At 41.2% G+C, this 23,731-nt stretch overlaps 1 protein-coding gene across 2 annotated transcripts in view; it reads left to right on the plus strand.

Annotated features, from left to right (window-relative positions):
- Positions 1-23,731, plus strand: part of Prkcb (protein kinase C beta) — a 310,851-nt gene that overhangs the window by 133,547 nt on the left and 153,573 nt on the right. For both annotated transcript variants that reach the window (XM_063226675.1, XM_063226676.1), the window contains exon 4: positions 22,884-22,995. In XM_063226675.1, coding sequence (XP_063082745.1) covers positions 22,884-22,995 — 112 coding nt within the window. The remainder of the gene's footprint in view (positions 1-22,883; positions 22,996-23,731) is intronic.

Below are 23,731 nucleotides of genomic sequence, written 5' to 3' on the forward strand. Positions count from 1 at the left end.
AGGAAATACGGAATGGGTAGTAGAAGAAGGTAGTTTTGTGACCAGTTATGGAAATAAAGACTATAATTGTCATTAGTATTTCCTCCTGAAGTTTTATAAATAATTTTGTATGTACAGTATACATATGTCTTTGTTTTTCTTCCTCTCTTAATATTTGTCATGTAATGTATCAGTATTTAAGTTTGTTAATTTTACATCTTGATATTTAGCTTACACAATATCGGGGAAAAGTAATCAATAATTAAGAACTTTTTCTTTAGGGAAGAGATTAGTGTATTTTTACTTGTTCAAGATCTAGTTTTTTTCTTTAGAAATTTAAAGAGAAGTGAGTGTATAGGTGTCAAGTTGCAAAAAGGTGAATGTGTTGTGGTGAATTTCATGCATCAGACTTGCCTGAACTAAGAGATGGCCAGATTTCTCATAAAACATTATTTCCAGCTGTGTCTCTGTGGGTGTTTCAAGAAAAAAATAGTATTTGAATTAGTAGACCAAGTGAAGAAATGCTGTATATGGTAGGCATCATGTAGTCCAGTGAGAGCCTATGTATAACAAAAAGTCAAAGGCAGGGTAAATTCATTCTCTGTTTGAGCAGAGACTTCCATCATGTCCTTCCAGTGGGTATTGGTGCCCTCAGGTTGCAGCCTTCAGACTTGGACCAGGACTTGTAACATTGGCTCTTCTACTTCTCAGGCCTCTGAGCTCAGTTGTGGACTAAATTATACTACAGGCTCTCTTGGCTCTCCAGTTTGCAGATGGCAGATCATAGAATTTCTCAGCGTCTGTAATCATGTGAGCCAGGTCATAAGATAAATTTACCCATCTCTATCTAGACCTACCTAATTAGCTTTGTTTTCCCAGAGAATGCTGGGTAACACTTGTGCCTACTCCTGGAGGTGAAGATTTGTATGCTAATTCCATAGTATGAGAGTGTGGAATAGTTGGTTCCTCAGAGAAAAAACTAGAGAAAGCAGTATTGTGTACCAGTTAAAATCACAAATTGTGGAGACAGTTTTCCTAGCTTTAAACCTGTGTGATTCCGGCAAATTGTTTAATTTTTTTTTTATGTATTAGCTTCTAAAGCTGAAAAAATGGGGAAAGTAATTGTCCCCACCTTACCTTACTGTTATGAGTGACAAATGCATAAATACTTATGAAACCACTTAGGGCAATGTCTGGTATAATGGAAGCGTTGATATAAACACCTGATGATGATGAAAACAGTGATAAGAATAGCTGTGAACGTTTGGGGTCAGGCAGCAAGGACAGACCAGGTATGTCTGAAGGACAAACAGGTTCTCTGTCTGCTACCTGGCAACCCTCCCTAGGAGTGTGCAGGCATCATTAGTTGTATGAGACCCCTCTGTAGGAATGGAGGCATGCAGCCATTAACTGTTTCAAACATGGGGAGAGCAGGAAGTACTTCCTGCAGCCAGCATGCATGGGATTTGGCAGCCTACCTGAAATGATTCTATCTGTGGATGCCATTCTAAGATGGTCAGTTGGCACTGAGGATGATGGATTGGTCCAAACTCCTGAACCAGGTTGACTCAATCCATTGACCTTTCCTGCCCATGGTTGGGCATGATTAAAGGCCTGGCCACACCTGCTTGTCCACCTGGTAAGACTCTTTCTTGGTTGCCCCTGAAACTCATGCAGGAAGTGTGTAACCTTGGAGGAAATGGCGTACAGCAAATACATGAAAGCAGAAATGCTCAGCATTGTCCATAAAAAAGGAATGTAATGGCTCCATCTTTTTCTCTGTAATTCCAAGTCCAATCTGAGCCAGGATATATTCTAGATATTAGTAAAGCTTTGCATAAGGAAATTAAGGCATCAAGAAATACCATAAAATGCCCATCCTTCTACAGGCAAGTCCTTCATCATGATATATTGAGGGAACTCTCTGAACTACGCAGAGTCCTGTGAACCTAGATATTGACCCAACCATTTAATGCCAGAAGGAATAGACAGTGTAAGTGACACTTACCACTGGAAATCCTTTACCCATGACAGCACTTGTGGATGAAACTTTTGATCATTTGCAGACATTATTCTGGTTCCTGGTCTCATGAGGTTGAAAAACATCAGTTCTGTTTCTCAGACCTTGCAGCAAGACTGTTGGGAACTGCCAAAGCATTACATAAAGCCATTCTAGGTTACCTGATACTCAGTGTATGGACCACATATATAACCTCCTGTGAGATCTCAGAATAAGAAAGAGAATGGTATCTGAGGGCCAGCGCTAGGAAAAGCCAGAGTATAAGGGGTTCTTGTGCATGTCAGTCATTATCTGGTAGGTTGACTGGCAACTAAATCATCTGGGATGGCATCACTCGCATGACTGGCAGTGAGTAGATTGTTGACCTGGTGCATTAGTTTTCCTTCATGTGGCTTCATTTTCCATGCAGCTGGCTACCTTTGGTTTGTTTAAGTGGAAGTTTCAGGGTGCCAAGAAGAGCAACAGGGCATCCCCCAATGCATAAGAGCTTTAAAAACCTGTGCTTTGTGCTTTCCAGGGTCCAAGTGGACAAAGCTAGTCTCATAGCCAAGTTCAGACTCAAATGGTAGAGAAATGGACTTCACTTTCCTATTGGAAAGGGAAAAACCTTTTTGGTTCATCTACTGCCCATTCTGTTAACCTAATGGACCCCTGAAGAATGCAATCCCTGGAGACAGTCACATTGCCACAGGCTTCCTAAAAGACCTGCAGGTCTTAATGTAGTTCAGAAAGACACAGATGGCCTCATCCAAAAAATACACCTCACTGAGTTCTTGTCCTAGAGTCTCAGTAGACTTAACCACCTCTGTCTACAAATGAGTAGCTTGGTAGTTTATTGATCACGCCAGTGGTAGTTAAGGTCAGAGACTCTGAAGCCAGGTAAATCAGAATTTGGGGCCTATTTCTGCCTTGAATACTTATTAGGGAGGGATGGGCATTTTATGGTATTTCTTGATGTCTTAATTTCCTTATGTAAAAACAAAATATCAATACCAACCATACAGTATAACTTAAAAGATACTGAAAATGAGAATTTTCTTTTTTTAAAAGACAAACGTATTTACAGCAAAAAGCTGTATGCCCTTTCACAAAGTGCTTTGCATAGTGGTTAGTAAGCCCAAGATGCTCGTGGATAAGAGCATTTCTGTTCCTCACCGATCTCCCTCACCATGAATGTACTGATCATTTTCCACATTCCTCCACCCACAACATGTCCATATGAGGTAATTACTGTTTCCATTCCCATTACTTTATACAATTCTGTGATGCAATGCTGAGAAAAGAGCTCAGACTTTGGTGCCAGAGAATCCTGTATATCAAATTCCTCCTCTGTCATTTATTGCTCCTGTGATCTTTGGAAAATAAAATTTAAGTTTTGTGGCTTTACTTTATATGTTTAAAATGGGAAGAAAATAACACTTAAATCAGTTTTCTTTTTGATAAGTATTCAATGAGATTCCTTGGTTCACAGCCAGAATAGTATTTAGCATAAAAAGGCACCCTATAAATGCTTTAAAATGATTATTAATGTTGAGAGGCATCTGTCTTTCCCAAGAAAGGATGCAGAGTATCCGCTGGCCTGCCAAGGATTAATAGCTGTTCATAATAGCTAACTGTATTGAACAGGGGCTCTGTGCCAGACAGTACAGAAGTGCAAAAGGGGACTCCTCAGCTGGTTTGTCTAAAGATACTTTCTTCAATATTTTACAGTTTTAGAAATGATTTGTGTTCTAAAAGTTACTATGTCTAGTCCTTTATGACCTAAGAATGCATAGGAATATCTACTAAGAAATTATTTAAGAACATGTACAACTATTTAATTAGAGTAATAGTCATTGCATCAGTATTTATATACAAAATATTGGAAAGCACCCAAGTGACTGTTAATTAAGGTTTATACAGTAAAATATATCCATATGATGAAATGCGGTACACTGATTACACACCATAGGGTCTGAGGTGATGGAAATGTCCTGTATCTTGACTGGGATGGGTAGCTATATAAGTATACACATTTTCCAAAACTCATCCAAAGGTACACTTAAAACCTGAAATTCTTAAATGGAAATTACACTTCAATAAAATGTCATGGTGATTAAAATGTTGTTGGCCTGGCAATATTGTTAATATATAAAGTTAAATGAAAAAGAACATGCCAGATGTAATGGAGCACACCTATACTCTCAATTACTCAGGAGGCTGAGACAAGAGGACCACAGGTTCAAGGCCAGCTTGGGCAACTCTGTCAATAAATAAATAAATAAATAAATAAATAAATAAATGAAAATGAACATACAGCAAGACGTTAGGTATGGTATGGTGTATGAAAAATAGATAATTATATATTTATAATATTTAAAAGTATTTTGCATGTACGTTTAATGTTAAACATATAATACTTCATATGTAGTATTTAGTCTTTCATATGTGAGAAACAAAGAGCATGTTTCCAAAGCACAGCATTCGCACACGTGTTTTTACTTTGGTGGCTCCTTACTAATTCTGCCCTTGTGAGCACATGGAGTGTTCTATAGTTGGTCTCTCTAATTTTGTCTGTTTTGGATCTGCTTCACTGCTAGTGTGAACTCTGGGTTCACACATAATTCAGTGAAGATCAAAACGCGTGAAGGCTCAGGTACAGCGGAAGTGCCACAAAGATTCACTTACAGTTGCTCTCAGATGTGGTTGCTCTTGAGGTCCTCCAGCTTAGCCCCCCAAATGAGAAACTGCATGTGCTTCTGATAAGATTCTGGGTCCTGATGTCCCCATCTCCCCCTCCCTTGTTCTCTAGTAGTCCTTGAGATGAACTCAGGGCCTTCCCCACTGAGTTACTTCCCCCCTGAACTCTCGAGACAGGGTGGCTCAAACTGGCCTTTAACTTGGCAATCCTGCCTCAGCTTCCCAGAGTGCTGGGATTACACTTGTGTGTCTGCTAATGTCTTGACCTCAGTTCACCTGTGGTTCCAGAGAAGGAGAGGAAGCCCTTCTTGCTTGGCCAAGCCAATGCTCCACCTGTTTCCTGCCTCATTGTGGTGGCATTAAGGCTTAACCCTCCCACATGTTACTTTCCAGACTCCTTGGCTTAGAATAGAACAAACTACTTATTCAACAGTCAAGTGCACTACTTTTAAGGCCTGGGTTGTTTAGACTTACTTCCAAGTGGGAAATCAATGGTTCACTTCTAATACAAATGCTTTACATTTATCTACCCTGTTCCAGAAGTGAGGCAGCAATTGGGGTGAACATTCCTCTTGACCTCACTATCACCTTGAGTGAAAAACCTATCCATATCTCTCAATAGCAGCAATTCAATCCAAACAGTTCACCGCAATGCCTCCTCTCCTCTTTCCTTATTTATCCAGTATCTACCTAAAGTTGAAAATGCGCCATCTTCCTGAAATTATATCCTATTTATATAACACTGCAGTCTATGGTATGTGTTATCAAGTGCCAAAAGGATGTCTGGAGAGATAGGGATGGGCACACTGAGAATACTTTGAGGTTTTAGCTGTCTAGCTCGGAGGGCATGATACCATCAAATATCCAAAGGGCTGTTGTACAACTCTCTCTCTCTCTCTCTCTCTCTCTCTCTCTCTGTCTCTCTCTCTCTCTGTCTCTCTCTCTCTCTCTCTCTCTCTCTCTCTCTCTTTCTGTGTGTGTGTGTGTGTGTGTGTGTGTGTGTGTGTGTGTGTGTGCAATTCCAAAGGACAGAATTAGGACTGAGGATCATCCAAACAGGGTAAGGGAGAATTTCCCAAACTTACTGATTTCCATATAATAATACTGACTCCGCATCCTCGTAGAGCAAAGATCAGCTGCCAAGCATGCTACAAGAGGCTATCTCAAAATCATATTGGTGATTCTGGAAGTCACTATTGTTTGGCTGCATACAACAGAAACTACTGTTGGCTAACTTAGATTAGAAAGGAATTCATTGGAAAGGTGTGGTGCACTTGAGAGACTTAAGAGAAAACTTGACCAACCAGACAAGCTCTATCTGATTTTAGTTCTTATACCACTTGACCTGAAAATTCAAATCCTAAAAGGAGTGCAATTACTTAGTCAAGTTCAGGTACCTAACCAACGCTCCAGGCCTAAACATAGTGAGGTCGGGAGGGTTTTTCAAAGGAAAATTGAGGATAAAAGGAAGTATAGATGTCAGGCAGAGTAAAACAACATGTGCCCACTACACTTTACGAGTGTTACTTTGCAGGTTGCAGACAGGTTGAATGCCAATGAATCATTTGGGTAGCTGCTAAAAACACTTCACCTGAAAATGTACAGATAAGGCCTAGAATCTATCTTTTACAAAGTTATCAGGTGATTCTGATGAATAGCTAAATTTGAAAAGCAACACAAAGCAGTATTATATAATGAATCTGAAAACATGCTGGTTAGATTTGAATTCCAGGTTTACCATGAGCTAACTTGACAACCTTGGATTAGTTATCTAGCCGTAGTTTCCTCATCCTGAAAAAAATGGGATAAAATAAAATATACTGACGGGGCGAAGATGAAGTGACTTAGTCCATAGTAAGTGCTTCATTCTATGTCTGGCAAATACATGTTAGTATTTCCATCAATAGTCCTTTCAGATCTTGGATTGTGAGTTTTAAAAATGCAGTCTTATTCTAGGCATGACATGCATCCATCTTGCTCACCATGAAATGGAACTACAAAGCCCTCTCCCATGGGCTGATTGGGAAAAGGATCTAATAAAACGATGGAAATGTGATTAATGCAGTTCCTTTGAGCATTGAGTGAATTCTGCATGATTCTTCTGCTCCCATTTGTTATGGGGCAGCAAGGACTTCTGCAGTACAGAACCAGCTTATAAAGGTCAGAATGAATTGCTTCTAAATAGCCCTTTGTCCCTCACTGTCACAAAGACACAGAGCTTCATGCTGTGGGGGAAGAAGCTAATCTGTGGTGCCAGAGGTGCAGAGAACAGATGCACACTGCTTCTCTGAGTGAAGAGGAGTGCTGCTGAGATCTGAGTGAGCTCAAACACTCTTTCTTAGGAATTATTTTGGCTTCTCTTGGCTAGGGCAGGGGATCCTGAAAGTGAGGACCCAGCCCCATAATCTGAAAAAGCAAATTTCCCAGATCTCAGCTCTGAGCCTGAAGACCTATGAGGAAATGGAGATAGCAAAGGTCAGATGACTCTGGTGAGAGTCAGCCTGTACGGACATGTAAGCCCCTGCTTCTGGTGTCAAAAGATGTCATTTCTAATCTTCTCTCTCAGCCTCTTTGTATTCCCAAAGCCTCCCTCAATTCCAGGCATCTGCAATTCTAGGATTTTTAAGTATTCTTTTTTAAGATAAGAATTAACATTCATAAATACATTCTAATCACATTAGAGATAGCAACTCTTCATTGCATCCTGAAGGTGGGTTCATTCTCATTGTTATCATCTTCATTTCACAGAGAAGGAAACTGAGGCACTCGGCCACTGAGTGACTTGCCCAAGGTCACATGATCAATACTTCACCTGCATTCAAATCTAAGAAGTCTGATTTTCAGGTCTATGTTCTTACATACTATCCCAAACTTCCTGGTAAGCTCAGCTCTGTGCACCTAGTCTAGCTTCAGGGTAATCCTGTTCTTTGAAAACTGCCTTTCCATGTGTGCATCTCCAAAGCTCTGTGACCCTACAGCCACAGGCTCATATGGTCCATATGCCTGTGGGCTTACCCCAGCTGGACCAATCAGATATTTTCTTTAGAAATTTAGAACTTGGTATCAAAAAGGCTGGTTTTAGACTGTACTGATCACATGGTTTTTATAAACTGTTTATTATACATGCAAAGTATCCATGTTGATTAATTCCCATGCTGTGAACTTGCCTTCATGATCAGAACTCCCAGAAACCATGTATGTCCCTCTGGTTCCCACACCATTCTTCAAACTATTCGTTTGCATGTTTTTCTTCTAGAGAACCATTTTATGTTATTTGAGAAAAAACACCTCACATGAAATCTACTGTCTTAATAAATTTGTAAGTGTGTAAAATAGTAGTATTTACTGTAGGTGCACTGTTGTACAGTAGGTCTTTGGAGCTTATATGCTTTGCTTGACTGAAACTTTGTCATGCCTGTTATTAGTAACTCTCCATCTCTTGGTTCTTGCAGCCTCAGCAACCATCGCCTCCTCTCTGATTCTATGCATTTGGCTATTTTACATACTTCTTATAAATACAATTATGCAGTATTTGACTTCTTATGACTGGCTTATTTCACTTAGCATAATATCCTCAGTGTTCATCTATAATGTCTAGTCTTACAAAATTTCCTTCTTTTTTTTATAGCAGGGATCAAACTCTCCTTCTTGCACTTGCCAGGCAGGTGCTTATGCCACTGCGCTAAACTCCCGGCCCTCCCTCTTCTAAGGTTGAATAGAATTTCATTGTATGAGTTTCTTTTTCCAGTCTTCATCAATGAACATTTATGTTGTTTGTACCTCTTAGCTATTGTGGATAGTGCTACAACGAATACAGAAGTGCTAAAGTCTCTTCAAGATCCAAATTTGAATTCCTTTAAGAGAATACCAAGGAGTGAGATTACTAGATAACATAGTAGTTCCATTTTTAATATTTTGTGAGACCTTTTTGTGATTGTGAGCCAAGGAACTGACTATATATGTCTCCAGAGAAAACATACGTATGACCAACAGGTATATGAAAAAAGAAAGCTCAACATCACCAATCATCAGGCAGTGCAAATCCAAACCATAGTGAAATATCACCTCATACCTACTAGGATAAATATTATTGTTAAAAACCTCGAAGTCCACAGACTTTGGTGAGATGTGGAGAGCCTGGAAAACTTGTGCACTGTTGGTGGGAATACAAAATGGTCACCTACTATGGGCAACAGTTTACTGTATTTGAAATCTATAAGATAAAATAATACAGTAGATTCATTTTGGGGCCTTGCTGCTTTTCTCCATGTTTTATTAGTGGACGTGTCACTTTGAAAGGACACACAGCATCCAGTTAATCAGGATGTCCAACTGCAAAGCCAGCAGGCAGATAAGTGCATGAGCCAAGTGTGTGATGCCTGGAGTCTCTAGCTGGCTCATGTACACCCTGCATGAAAGCTGTCACCAGTTCCAGTTTTTAATTCTTGCTGTTCAAAGGACCAAAGTCCAGGTTTTCTGATTTTTCCAGAGAAGCTTGAGATCCCCTAAATTTAGAGATTGACAGATGATTTGAGACTTACACCTATAATGTATTTTTAAATCACTTTTCTGGATTTTTCACTCCATCGATCTCCAGTTTACAATTTCCGCATTTGTAGATGAGGAATGTCAGTGGAAGGTCTCCCCTTATTTAGGGAAGGAGAATATGCAGATTTAATCATGCTTGCTTTGAGAGGTGAAGAGGAAACAACGGTTTAGGACAGGGAGCTTTAAAAAAATGTGAAGAGTTTCCCCCTCCTGCTTGTGTTGAGGTCTTTATTGGGCAGGGCACACCGATTTCCCTGAATTTGCACACAGCCCTGGCTGGGAAGCAACTGTTACTATGCCCATTGCTGCCAAGAGCACCTTTCTGTGTCCAATGGGGCCTGCATCCACTTCCTTCTCAGGAAGGCTTTGAGAGGAGCCGTTCATCATTCCTGATATTTATGAAGTACCTACCCACTTACACAGTCACCTACATGCAAGGGCTCGCCTTTGCTTCCTGTATTTGGTCAATTGCCTATTCTCTCAAGCAGACTTCCCACTCTCATTTTTTAAAACTTTGAGTGAGGCTAGGTGAACTGGTCCAGGCTACCTTTGCCTCAACCCCAGACTCATCGTTTCTGTATAATAAAAAATAGTTCAGAGTTTCTGGCATGTGTTGGGCACCTTTCCTCAATTCCTGGACTAGAATAGACTTTCTCCTATTTTTAAACAATACGTTCTGGACTTCCAGTGATTGTTTAGGGAAGAGGGAAGAGTGAAATACATGAGCTCAGGATTATGGCGATGCATGTCAATTAAGAGCACGGACTTTGGAGCTGACTGCCTGTGTTCAGATCATGGCTCTGCAAACCTACTATGTGTGTGCTTTGAACAAGCACTTAACCTCGCTGTTCCTTTGTTTCTTCATTTGTAAGAAGGGGCTTATAAAAATATCCCTATTTATATTATTTTATTTTACTTATTCTTAGTAATTTTGTGATCACTAAATAAATAACTATATGTGAAGAATATAAGATAGTATTTGGCATATGAGTGGCTGTTTTCAAACCTGCTTTTGCCTGAAATCTTGTCCTACAGATACTAGCTCTACTCTTTAGGTTGGTATCTGAGTCCTTCCTCGAGAACCTGTTTTTTATCTTTTCCACTTCTTAATTGTGAGTTTCCAGAGCCCAGTGAGAGGTGGTCAGTTGCTGGGGTCTCCTCCTGTGTGTCCCCTGGCTTGCCCTCTCCCTCATATTTTCTCCATTGCTAAATCCTGTCATTCTTCCTAAATAAAAGTTATAGCCACACTTAAATAACACCTATAATTTGGCAGGACTAAAATCTTGGGAAAAAAATGTTTCTGATTGTTTTGGAATTTAGAATATTTACATATACAAAATGAGATATGCTGGGAATGGGATCCAAGCCTAAATATGAAATACACTTATATTTCATTTATACTTTATACAAATAGGCTGAATGTAATTTAACACAATATTTGTAGTGTTAGTGTATTATGACTGATCTGTTACCTGAGGTCAGATGTGGGATTTTCCGTTTGTGTGGTCTTATTGGCACTCAGCAAATTTTGTATTTTGGAAATATTTTGGATCCTGGGATTAGGCATGCTCTCAATCTGTCTCAGCTGATGGGTTTTTAAAAATGCCTGTTTTGTAGAGGAAGAAATTGAGGCCCAGAGAAGTTAACTGAATGTCCAGGTCATGTGGGTGGTAAGAAGCAGTCTGGATTTGAACTTGGCCTGGCTAGAAAGCCTGCTGTTAAGCACTACAACCCACCAGTGTCTCCTTCTGCCTGTGCCCGCTGACAGAATACAGTCCGTATCCAGGGCCCTGCCCTGGACCGCTTGCCTGCTTCCTTGCTTCCTCCGTGTTTCATCAGTCCATCATTTCTACAGTTTCTAAGAAACACATGTGATGGTAATCCTCCCCATTGCTGAAAGCATGTCATTGGCTTCCCATTGTTCTTGAGACAAAAAGTCAGTATTCTTTGGCATGGCTTATGAGCAGGGCAATCATACATTCACGTTCCTTTTCCGGGCTTGCCCACAAATACTCATCCATTGGCATTCCAAATGGTTCATGCCTGGATATTCTCACAAGTCCCCTTTAGATGATACATGGCATGGTACATACTGTGGTCTCAGGAGGCCTTTCCAGCCTCTGCTTGACCTCTCCCTTTTCCACACTTGAAGAAGCTTCTTCTGCTTTTCTCCTGCTAGCCACTGGACACTTGCACATTCTATTCCCTTTGCTGGAATGTTCTTCTCTTCCTTCTTTGCCATGAATTCAGCCTTAGTCCTGATTTAACCATCTGCAGAAATTTTAAAGACAAATCTGGTGCTTGGGCCCACTTCAGATGAGTGAGGTCAGAGTCTCTGAATGAGCCAAAGCCCTAACTGATTTAGTGTGCACCAGTGTTGAGAATACTAGGTGACTCATGCCAGTCCTCTAGACCACAGCCCAAGTATCACCTGCCTCCTCAGGGAAGCCTGCCCTGACCAGGTCACTTCCTGATACTTGGATGTATCAGGAGAGCTCGAAATACTTTCCTTGCTGACATTCACCATAGGAATGACTTTATATTTACAGTCAGCCTTGGTATTTCAGGGTTTTGCATTTGTGGTTTCAGTCAACTATGAATTGAAAATATTTGGAAAATACTACAGTTGTACTGAACATGTACAAAATTCTTCTTGTCATTATCCCTTAAACTATAGAGTTTAACATTGATTTACATAGCATACAGTAATCTAGAGGTGCCTAGGTTACATGAAAACACTATGCCATTTTATATAAAAGGATTGAGCATTTTGTTATCCACTAGTGCCCTAGAACAGTTGTGGGACAAATGTATTTACAAAGTGACAAAGAGCTCAGATTCTGGGCCCAAATTACTCACTCTGTAACCTTGGGATCATAATAAACATATTTCTCATGTTTGGTAAGGATCAAATGAGTTAATGATACGTAAAACCTGTAGAACTGTGCCTGGTGTATGGCAAAGGCTCTTTGTGTTAGGTGTTTCTGTCATAATAATGCTTATGTCACAATCATATCCATCACCTTCCACTGGCATCTGTGAGTCTCTACAAATGGAGTTGGTGTTTGCTGTTTGATAACTCCCCACTGAGGAGAACACAGGGCAGGGCACTTGATAGCTCTGTTTGGTGAACAGAGTGGTACCTAGTGATGTTCTGGGTAGCTGATGCAGAGCGAGTGAGGGCTTGCAAAAAGCATAGCAGGAGAGTCAGCACGCACAGAACCCACCTTCCTCAGTTAGAGCCCTCGTGTACATGGACACTGTGGTCCTTCGTTCCTAGTGACTAGGGCTGGGCTGTGGGGATCACAGCCTGCTTGGGTTGCTGTGTCCGGAGTCTTAAGCGCAGGTGGTAGCCCAGCAGGAATTCGCTCCAGCAGTCTCCTTGGCAGTAGTAGGAAGTGCATGTCTAATCCACAGATTGCTGTGTCCTCCACGAGAAAGGTGTCTTTTGCCTTTCCGGGTGTGCCAAGCACTTCCATGGCTGAGGTTGCCTTCTGGAAGCCAGGCATTTTGCACTGTGCTGACAGTATTTTTGCAAATGGAGTTACCTTGGGTCAGAGTCTTGCATTTGGTGGGAGAGCAGAGTGCTCAGACCATGTCCTTTACTGGCCCATGACACAGTTTGAGGAAGAGGGGGCCAGGAGTGGAGAGGATGGGCGTGCATGCTTGTGGGTGACAGAGGATTTATTTATAGCTTGAGAATGTGATGTGCCGCAGCGTGAATCCCTGAAAGAACTACTGTGCACTCTGAGTGGGGACAGCACGGTGCAGCCTCCACAGGAAGAGTCGGGTGCTCTGCCAGCAGCCTCCACCCTGTGGGTGTCAGAATTTAAGGCCCCCGGGGAATACCAAGCCCAGCCCTTTTGTCTTCTTAAGGAGGAACTGAGACCAGACCACAGAGGTGATTTGCCCAAAATCGCAGGTGTCATTTTTATTTTAAGCTAACATGGATCAAGTATTACTCCACACCCGTTATTATACTGGCACGATATGAGCACTATGTCATGAATCCTCATAAATCTAGAAAGCAGGAACATTTACTTATTATACTCAACACCCACTTTTTAGGGTGTATTCTGTGTGCTAGACAACTGGGATGAGCCCTTTGGAAATATATAGGCATTAAATTCTCAGAATCCCTGAGGATTTAGTGTTATTTTTATTATTTCCATTTTAAAGATGGAAAATCAACTTCCTCCTCCTCCTCCTCTGTCTCTCTGTGTCTCTGTATCTCTCTGTCTCACCTCTCCTTCTCTCACCAGCCCCCCCATTCTTCATTACCTCTAGCTTCCTCTACCCTTGGCTCAACTACAGCCCTGGCCCTACATAGTTCCTTATTTTAAATTCTGATCAGCTCAGCTCAGCCCTTTCTTCATAAATTGTATATTGCTCACCAACACTTGGTCCATTCAGCACTGGCTGGAAGTGTGAGGTTAGAATCTTACTGCATCTAATGCGGGGCTGCAGGCTGGAATTTTCCTAGAAGGACAAAAAAATACAGCAGGCAGAGATTAGTCTTTTTAATGCAGTCTGGAATAAATAATACATGTGTATATGTATTGGATTGTCACACTGTGCCCCAAAAATATGTACAGTTATCATCTGATAATCAAAAAGTAAAGAAAAAGTTTAGGGAGAAAAAAATAACCAAAAAGCTATAAAAGCCAGGGAATAGTGCCTGCCTGCAAAGCATGAGGTACTGAGTTTGATTCCCAGTATCACAAACGAAAACCAAAACAAAACGAGAAACTGTAAAAGCAGACAGTAATGCTGAGGGAGGAGTGGGTAGGTATAATATGCGTGCTTTTAGATACTAAGGCATCACTAACCTATAATATGTGAAAAGAGTGTGTCACAGTAGCAGAAATAAATCAGTGGAACCTAAGAGAAAATTTAAAAGTGAACAAAGGGTACTTAAGAAATTGGCATGTGATAAAAGGGGTATTTCAAATCAGCAGGGAAAAGGTGCATCCCATACATTTGTTTTTCCGACTGGCTAAGCATTCAGAAAAGAAATAAAGAGCTTTTCTCAATGCTCAATGAATCCCAAGGGAAATAATGTGAAAGACTGAGATGGTGAAAAGACTAGCAAAGAATATTGGGAAGGAATTTTTAAATATGACAGCAGAGACAGAGCCCATAAAGGAATGGGGGAAAAAGATTTGTATTGTGTGCATGCATTGCAGTCACACACACACACACACACACACACACACACACACACAGTACATGTTGAAAATGATCACAGACAAAATTAATAATAAAAACTGAGAAAACATTTACTACATATATTATGGGAGAATAGTTGATATTAGCTGTTTACAAGAAAAGTTGTTGCAAATAATTAGAAAGAAAGGAACTTGAATTTAAAAATGTACAAAGGATATTAAAAGATAATTGATGGCAGTGAACAATTGTTAGATGTTTATTTTTACCTAGGACCATTAGGTAGTTTTCACACATTATCTCATGAAACTCTCCGTAACTTCAGAATTAAAATATTATTATCTCATTTTCAGATTAAGAAACAAAAACTTGAAAGGACTGAACATCTTGCGCCAGAGTTAGAATGCTAATAACTGCCAGATCCAAGAGTGAAATTTGAATATGGCTATTAATTAACCTCTAAAACTGACATTGATTGTGGCACAGATCTTAACTCAGGAAATCATATTTAAAGTCCTATCAAGTCTACAAAACAGAAGCTTGTTCTGAAATTGAACAATTAGGGATTTTCCAAGGAGGCCTGAGTTAGAAGAAGGCACAGTGTCTCAAGCCATTTAATCACAGCATTACCAGGCCCATGAACATTTAGGAAGCATTATCAGTTCTATTCATTCTCTTCTGCAGGAACAAAATGAAAGATCTTCACCAAATTATAATGTTCCTTTCATCTGTGGTGTGTGTGTATAATTATAGCTTCTAACATTATACACATTTCAAGTTTATAGAAATCTCAGTTCACCCAGGCTCCTTAAGGTTTCCCTCCTTTTTTTCTCTGCTGAGAATTTTTGGCCTTCCGTTTACTGCTGAGGACAGTGCAGTACTGTTGTGTCCCAGAGTGGGGTGGCACAAGCTTTCAGACTTTTCAGGTAAACCCTAACATATTCTGCACTGCAGCCAACTTGTAGAAAGACATCTATGGAGTACGCTTCTTCTCTAGTTCCTTCTATTCTGCTTTTATAGGTAAATACTTTTATGAGGTTTTCTTGTACACAGTTTCCTTCCCAACATTCAACAAGGTGTGAATAATGAGTAATATACAGTACTTTCTTGTCCTGTTCTCACATAAAAGGTAGCATGCAACACAGACTCTGCAGAATGTTGGTTTGTTTCATTTTTTCAGATTCATTTACAAAGTACATCCTTGCTGGGAATATAGTTTAGGGTAGAGCACGTGCTTAGCATCTGCAAGGCCATGGATTCATCCCTGGAACCCTCTACCATGTCTACTTCTGTCTCTGTCTCTATCTCTATCCCTTTTGAAAATTTTTATTGGTGTGTGTTTGTGACACAATAGATACATTTGTTTTGGGGGAATCAGTACACATATGTTATATTCTAATCATTTTTGATCACTTTATTCCCCTCATTACTGTCTCTCCTTCCTATGATCTTTTTTTCTCATCTCTAGATACTTCCATATTACTGCAGAAGTAGTAACTGGGTCAAAGAAGAAAAGCATTTGTGATTTTTAAAACATTTATTCTTTTGGTAGGCAGTGCTGAATTGTCTTCCACCTCCAGCATGACACTAGTTGGTCCACCCACCAGAAATATACAGCAATACCTTGGTTGTCCAGCAACTCCAAGCTCAAACTTTCCACTATTTGAACAGCAAAGTTCAGAAAGAATCTGCTTGGTGTTCATAACTTTGCTCCATAGTCAAACTTGACTTAGAAAACCCGACTTGAAAACACCCGGGAGTAGTGAGTTGCATCTGGTGGAAGACACCAAAGACTGATGCTTTTGTCTAAGGGCTGCTCTCATCGAGACAATATGGAGTGCCTGTATCAGTGCATTAAAACGTTTGTCATTGTGCTTTACTTGCGTAAAATATTGTTAACTATGGCTCCAAAGAGATAGTGAAGTAAAGCTAAGAGGAAAAGTGGGAGAACTGTGATAGATTTAAAGAAATCGTTGTGAAATATGTTGAAGTCCTGAAAAATGAATTTATTAGAAGTATAATTTTGGGGCCTCAGAACCAATTATTTGCTCTTCCATTATTTCTTATGGGGAAAATATGTTCAGTTCTCAAACTTTTCAATGTGTGAACATGGATTTGGAACAAACTAAGTTCTACAACTGAAGTATCAGTTGGTTACCTTCAGGTATCGGTGATACCTGAAGTATCACTGTGGTTACCTGCTCCTGTAGCTCCTCAACAGAATGTTGGGTTGAACATTTTATAGTTTCATTTTAAGAGTTGTTGATTTTATTTTGGGTTGTATTAACAAAACATGGATCCTATAACTTCATACTCTTAAAGAGTTTCATTTAAAGATACTTCTATGGAAGTAAAAATTACATGATGAGTTAAAAGTGCAAAGTCAGTAATATCGTATGTTGTACACAGATGTGCAGAATTAAGATGGCTCATGACTGAAGCTGGGGGATGTTGCTATGGTTATGAGTCTTCTTTGGAATAACAGAATTGAGAACCTGTAACCCTGGGAACTTTATTATCACAATTAATCCATGAAATGGATACTGTTTTATGGACAAAGAACTAGCGACTCAGAGTTAAGTCACTTGCCTGTGGTCACACAGCTAACCCCTGAGCATGTACTGGTTAGTTCCTCTTTGACATGAAGATGTCTTGTAGAAACCTGATTCCTTGGCATGGGAAAGATGACGAGACATTGGATATTGAGGGGGGACATTGTGGGTAAGAGTGCAGTAATTTTGTCCTTGTTTGTGAAAGCATTGATACAGAGTTGATTAACTTATTGGGGAGTTTAGGGGATATATTCACATGAATTTGGATCTTAGGTGAGGGACTGTAGAGAAGAGGTCCAACTGTGAGGTCCAACTCCAAGTTCTACAAGGGCCGAGTGAGAAGGAAATAGTGAAGCAGGGATGGTATGAGACCGCAGGCAGTGGTGCAAAATGTGGAGAAGTAGCAAGCTTGTGCCTTATCTCAACAGAAGGGCCACTTGTCAGTTCACAGAAATGTGTCTTTGGTGTCTCAACTTGTGATTTCTCAAAGAGACCAAGAAATGCACATTTTCATCCTATATTTCATGACTTTTAAAGACAATCAACTAAAGTCAGATTTTTTAAAAAAAATACATGAAACAATCATGGTTTCTTTGCAAGCTTCATATGACCTTGGGCTCCAGCTCATGACCTCTGGTCATGAAGGAGGAACCAAGGATAGGACAGACCTAAGATGGTTTAGAGGAGTCCAGCCAGTGTGACCTGGGATAGGAAAATCTGTACATGAAACGAAATGGGGGAGGAGTTGGGACACAGAGGGGAAGCTAGATCTTTGAATGTGATCAATACCAGATCACAGTGAGAATGGTGATTTAGAGGCTACATGGATTCCTAGGCTCGTCCCATGGTTAGTTAGCAGCTGCGACCTCACATGCTGGTTAGGGCACATATTTTCAATTAAGGGCAGTGGGACATTTTAAGCTGTATACCAGCATGTCTGTCCCAGCTATAAAAATACAGAAATACTTTTAAACCAATTAGTAAATAGCCAGACCTGTGAACCTCCTCGTCTATCTTCCACTCATCCATACCTGCTTCTCCCAGCTCCTTCCCACACTCCCTCTCCATGATCAGTAACCAAAGAGTTAACTCGAGCACACCTGGGCCCTGATGATTGGTCCAGCTTTTCATCCTGATTGGTCAGTGGGCAGAACCTGAGTCAAAGCCAATACACATACTGTATCTTGACTATCAGCCCTGGTTGCAGCAACCCTGCTCCTTGGATTGGCTGAAGCACAGAAAAGAACTTTTAGAGGACACAGAGCAGCAGATGGAACAGGAAGGCAGTACATCAAACCTCTGAGGGACTGGAACCAGGAATTCTACATCTCGGGTCATGCGAACTTTGTCTTTGCTTTTCTCTGTGCTTTGAAGCCCCCTCTAAAAATTGGACGCCTCAGGCTGGAACTGCACATCACCTGGCCTCTACTGACACCCCAGTAGCTCACAAACATGAATTTTTTTCTTTTGTGCTGGGGATCAAATCATGCATGCTAGTCAAGCACTATACAGCTAAACTATACCCACAGTTCCAGTCCCAGAAGTAACTGCTTGAGTCAAGCATCCACTTCTGCTCCCACCAGTTCTGTAGGGGGTAGGATATCTCAAAGTGCAAGCATGGATGTTGGGTCCTGCTGCATCAGAGAGGACACTGAGCTCCTGTAGGCAGGGCCTAGAACCCTGGAAGATTCTCCTTCAGAATTGTGGAATCATGGGGTCCTTAGGTGTAGGACTGTGTTCCTAGCTGCCCCAGGTGGCAGGAGGGAGGAGGCCAGAACTGATCAGAGGTTTGTTTGGATGGTCTGAAGAGTTAGGGAGTTGGTACTTAGAAGTGTGAACCCTGGTGACAGCGAGGCAGGAGAATGAGGTTGGAGGAGCCTCCAGAGCCTATACATAGTGAACCACAGAGAAGTAAACTTTTCTCTGCAACATGCCTACTCCACATCTCCCACCCCCACGTGCCCTTAATCTGTCTTGTACTGCTCTCTCTAAGTCATTCTCGTAACACAACACATGCATGACTCAGGGGCTCCTGTGGTTAACAGTGATGGCTGTGGCCCTGTAGCTGCTACCACAACTCATTAACCTCTTCCTATGTGTCAATTATTGTGTGAAATTCTGTACTTTTAAATTCCGGGAAGCCCTGGGAAAACCACTTTACCTCTTAGTTCCCTAATTTCCTCCTCTGTAAAATGGGTGTAGTAAGTAGTGCCTATTTCACAGGGGAATTAAAAGGATCAAATGATTTAATGCCTGACAAATCCCTTAAAACAGTTCCTGGCACAAATAAATCCCTCAATAAATGATAATATTCAATCATTGAATATTTACTGAGTGAACACTTTTTATATGTCAAGTAAAATATAAGCCCTGGGAATATAAAGGTTAGCAAAATTGCCTCCCGTTGCTTGCAGTTCAGAGATGCAGCAATGATAACTCAGTGGTTTAAATGCCTGGATGTGGAAGATGTGAGGAGGCAGGACACTGTTCAAGTCTTTTTGTTTCTCTCTGTGATTAGAGTGTAAGTTCTCTGTGAAGAGGCATTCTGTCTTTTTTGATCACAGCTGTATTGTCCAATGTATAAGAAGGACCTGCTCTTATATTAACCTTTTCTGGGTGACTGAATGAATGAAGTGAAACGTTAGTTGCATCTGAAAGACAAGGGGCTAATGGAATGAAGTTGGGAGGTGAAGACAGGAGCGTCATAGTGCCTGACCCTGTCTCAGGTAGGGGCCAGCTGAGTGACCTTGATGAAGTTATTCTCCAGGCTGGGTCCTTGTCATCATGGTCCCAATGGAAGTGTAAAGCGCATGGCCTGTGGTGAGGGCTGGAGAGAGCGCTGAGACCCCCGTGTCTACAAACATGTCTCAACAGTGCGTTCTCTTTTCCCTTTTCAGTTGTTGAGCCACTTGATATTTCCTGTTATTAAAGAGCTATGTTGAGATGGAGGAGATTCTTGATCATATTTGGTCATAAATGCTTCAATCTTCCTTAAAATCTTCCACAGGCATATTTACAAAGGATGCTTGAAAAATATAGTGAACGTTTCAATGAAAATTTCTATCTCAGTAAAAGACACATGACTACTATTTTCCCTCAGGATAGTCCCACTTGCTTTGAACACACTTTTCCCATTGTTCTTGCTGCTTTCTGAAGCAGATCTGAATATCCTCTTTCATGATTGTCTTTGCCAGGTGTGATAAAAACAGTATGGTAAACATTGTTACCAAGTGCCAACCAACAGAAAGGCAGAGTTGTCAAAACTTTGTGGTGTGTCCTCATCCACCTAGTCACCAGATCTGGCACTGCAACTTCTGATTCTTTCTAAGTTAAAATGATCCCAAAAGGTAAGTATTTTGAATCGATTCAGGAAATTGAGGCTGAAGACACTTAACAGAAGAAGTTCCAGAACTTCCTAAGAAAGTAGAAAGAATGATGAGATAAATGTGTTTGAAATAAAGGAGAGACGATTTGGGAGTGGGGAAATTAATGGAAGCATGCCCTTTATTATAATAAATTATTTTAAATTTAAACATTTGCAGAATTTTTCAGTCATACCCTACACATTAAGTTCAGCACAGTTGACATACAGATCGTTCAAATCACTCAAATAAGCTAGCAAATGCTACCCTTGTTTTGGTTAATCCCTTCCCCTTTTGAACCACTGATCTATTTTCTGACCCTGTAGTTTTGTAAACATCACACAAATGGAGCCATATTGCACGGAGCCCTTGGTGTTCGATGTCTTTCTTTTAGTTTGATGCTTCTGAGATTCCTGCCTGTTGTGGCATGTGTCAGTAACTCCTTTCTTGTTGCTGAGAGGTATCCTCTTGGATAGAGGCATCATTTTTTTTTCTTTTGGAGCCATGGTCTTGCTATGCAGTTTAGGCTGGCCTTGAGCTCACTTTATAGCCTCGGCAGGTCTCGAACTTGCAACAATTCTCCTGCCTCAGCCTCTTGAGTGCAGGAATAACAAGCATGCACCACCACACCCATCACTTTTTATCCCTTTACTTGTTGGAAGATATCGGGTTGTTTCCAGTTTGGGGCTATAATGAGTAAAGTGGCTTTCAACCTTCATATACAGGTTTTGGATAGACATATATTTCATTTCATCTAGGACTAGGCCACAGATCATATATGCGTGGGGGATAGTTAACATTTTAAGAAATTCCCAACTAGTTTCCAAAGTGATTGCACCATTTTGCACTTCTCCTCCAATTGTATCAAAGTTCAGATTGTATTTTCACCTCATCAGTACTGCCAGATATCTTGACATTGTCACTTTCAATTTTTTGAAACTTTAATAACTTTACTAGGTATGTGGATTATTCTTAAAATTTTAAAATGGCAGTTTTCTTAGGAGAACCACTCATCACTTTATAGCATATAAAATAATGTCACTTGTTATATCTATTTATTTCCTCACTTGCTCATTTTCTGTCTCTGTAACCAGCATATAAATTTTAGCACCTGTACCAATAAATACATGTTTATGACGAGTGAATGGAGAAAAGATTGGAGCGTCAGGGAGCTCTGTGTTGGAATCTGAAGCTCATGGTATTAAACTTTGGCAGTACACTACTTCACAGAAAAAGCAACTTCTCTGCTAGGTTGGGGAGGAGAAGGAGTTTTTAGTTAGGACAGAGAAAGACATGTAGATCCAGAGGGCAGTGAAGGGCGTGGCATGTCTGGGGGGCGAATGAGTTCTGTGTGCCGAGAACATAGTGCACACCCAGGCGCACACAGTGTTAGGGGGGCTGGACCACACTAGAGATACAGTGACAATAACATGGAAGCTTATACTTACTGCTTACTATGTGCCAGGAGTTCTAAGATCTCTACATAGGTTAATCCATTTATTCTTCCTGACAGCCTTACATTGTAATGATAGTCTTGGCACTATCATTATCTCTGTTTTACAGACAAGGAAGCTGAAGCAGAAAAAGATTAAATAACTTGCTCAAAGTCATTCACCGAGGAAGAAGCCAGGCAGTTTATGCTCTGAAGTCTGTAGCTTTAATCATTATGCTACACTGCCAGGTTATGAGGGCCATGTTTATTAGATGGGGAATTATGTAAGCTACTGTAACATAATCCTCAAAATATGATGATTTAAACAAGACATAAATAGAGAGAGTGTCCCTCAGGGTGAAACTCAAGGCTAATAGGGTGCATTTGTCTTTTCCGACTTGGCTTGAGTTTGGGTTTAAGATGATCACTTTTAGCTGATCATTTTGCTGCAGCCGGTAGAAAAGGGAAAGGGACCAGGGAGCTCAATTCCTTTTAAGAGGATGACCAGAACACAACTATCCCATGGCCAGGTCCCAGGCATATGGCTGCCATGAGCTGCAAGGGAGAACAGGAAACGTGGTCTCCAACTGGACAGCATGTTTGCTACTAAAAGGGTGCGGTTATTTAAGGGAAGCGTGGACATCGCGCCACAGCTTGAGCACCATTCAATGGACTTGGAACTTTTTGCTGTAGGTGATGAGTAACTGGCAAATGGCCTCTAAGTGGGAATGCTGCATGCACAGAGTTGAGTTTTAGACCACTCCAGAAGCTTATATGGGAAATAAAGGGAAGAGGGATACAGGAACAAGGAGGTCTGTTAAATTCATGTGACTGTCACTTTGCTTTGCTGCCTCTGGAGTCATGGGAGCCAATAGGTGGAATTCTCAGGTGGCCCAGAAGGAAGTTTTACAGGCAAAGGAGTGTGTGGGGGGAACAGAATTGGAACAGCTGTCTTCCTTATTAAGTTGCTCAACAGAGTTTGTCCAGCACTGTGTCTGGATTCAGGACTCCAGTGATAGTCCCCACAGCTTTCCTAAGTGCTGGGGCCAAGTGCAGTTCTTGGTAAGTTTTGCAGTGACAATGCAGTGTCAATCTTTCGCTCGCCTCACTGACCCTGACCTGTCTTTTGTTTCTCTTGGCCTCAGGACCCCCGGAGCAAACACAAGTTTAAGATCCACACCTACTCCAGCCCCACATTTTGTGACCACTGTGGGTCATTGCTGTATGGACTCATCCATCAGGGGATGAAATGCGATAGTAAGTACACTGTTCCAGCCTCTTCTGACAACAGGTGGAAGCAACAGGAAGGGACAGCTTGCTTCTTCGTAGTTTGGAGTCTAGGTCTGCAGTATATTGCCTGATCCCTGGATGGAGCTGAGGCCCCAGTTACCTATTAACTGTGCAGCAATTCTTCCTCCCCATGACATAATAGATACTTTCTTAACTTACTATTCTGCAAGGCTTGTCCTTTGGTTCTGGGTTGGAGTCAGCTGATGTCAGCTGGGTGTCTTCATGCATATGTGATGGGTTAGTGATTGGGTGGGGATTGTCTGGGCATGGTTCCCACATTTCTAGGATGGCTTATTGTCTTCTGGGTGATGGGGCTGCCTGGGCCCCATGCCTTTATCTCATTAGCTCACTGGCTAGCTCACATGGAGGTCACAAGGTTCTGAGTGCTCTTGAAGGTCCTACTGGTCAGTGAAGCACATGATGGAGTTCAGTCAGTGTGGGAGGGGACTGACCACAGGTATGAGTGCAGAGAGGCATGAACCTTCGGGGTCCATTCCTACAGCTCTACATCACTGTTTCCACTGAGTGCAGCAGGAATGTCTACTCCAGGATGTCAGTGGGTGACACATTCTTCTTGTAGAGAAGACCTACCTCCTTGTAGTACCCAGGTTTATACCAGAAGAGGGAGGAGAACATGGTCAGTGGGTAGGGAAAGGAAGGCAGGGGCAAGACTCCTCTGTTAGGAAAGATCTGCGTGGCCTCT

The sequence above is a fragment of the Cavia porcellus genome, unplaced genomic scaffold (assembly GCF_034190915.1).
Source record: "Cavia porcellus strain 051 isolate PalLab524CR breed Dunkin Hartley unplaced genomic scaffold, mCavPor4.1 scaffold_16, whole genome shotgun sequence".
Taxonomy (NCBI): Eukaryota; Metazoa; Chordata; class Mammalia; order Rodentia; family Caviidae; genus Cavia; species Cavia porcellus.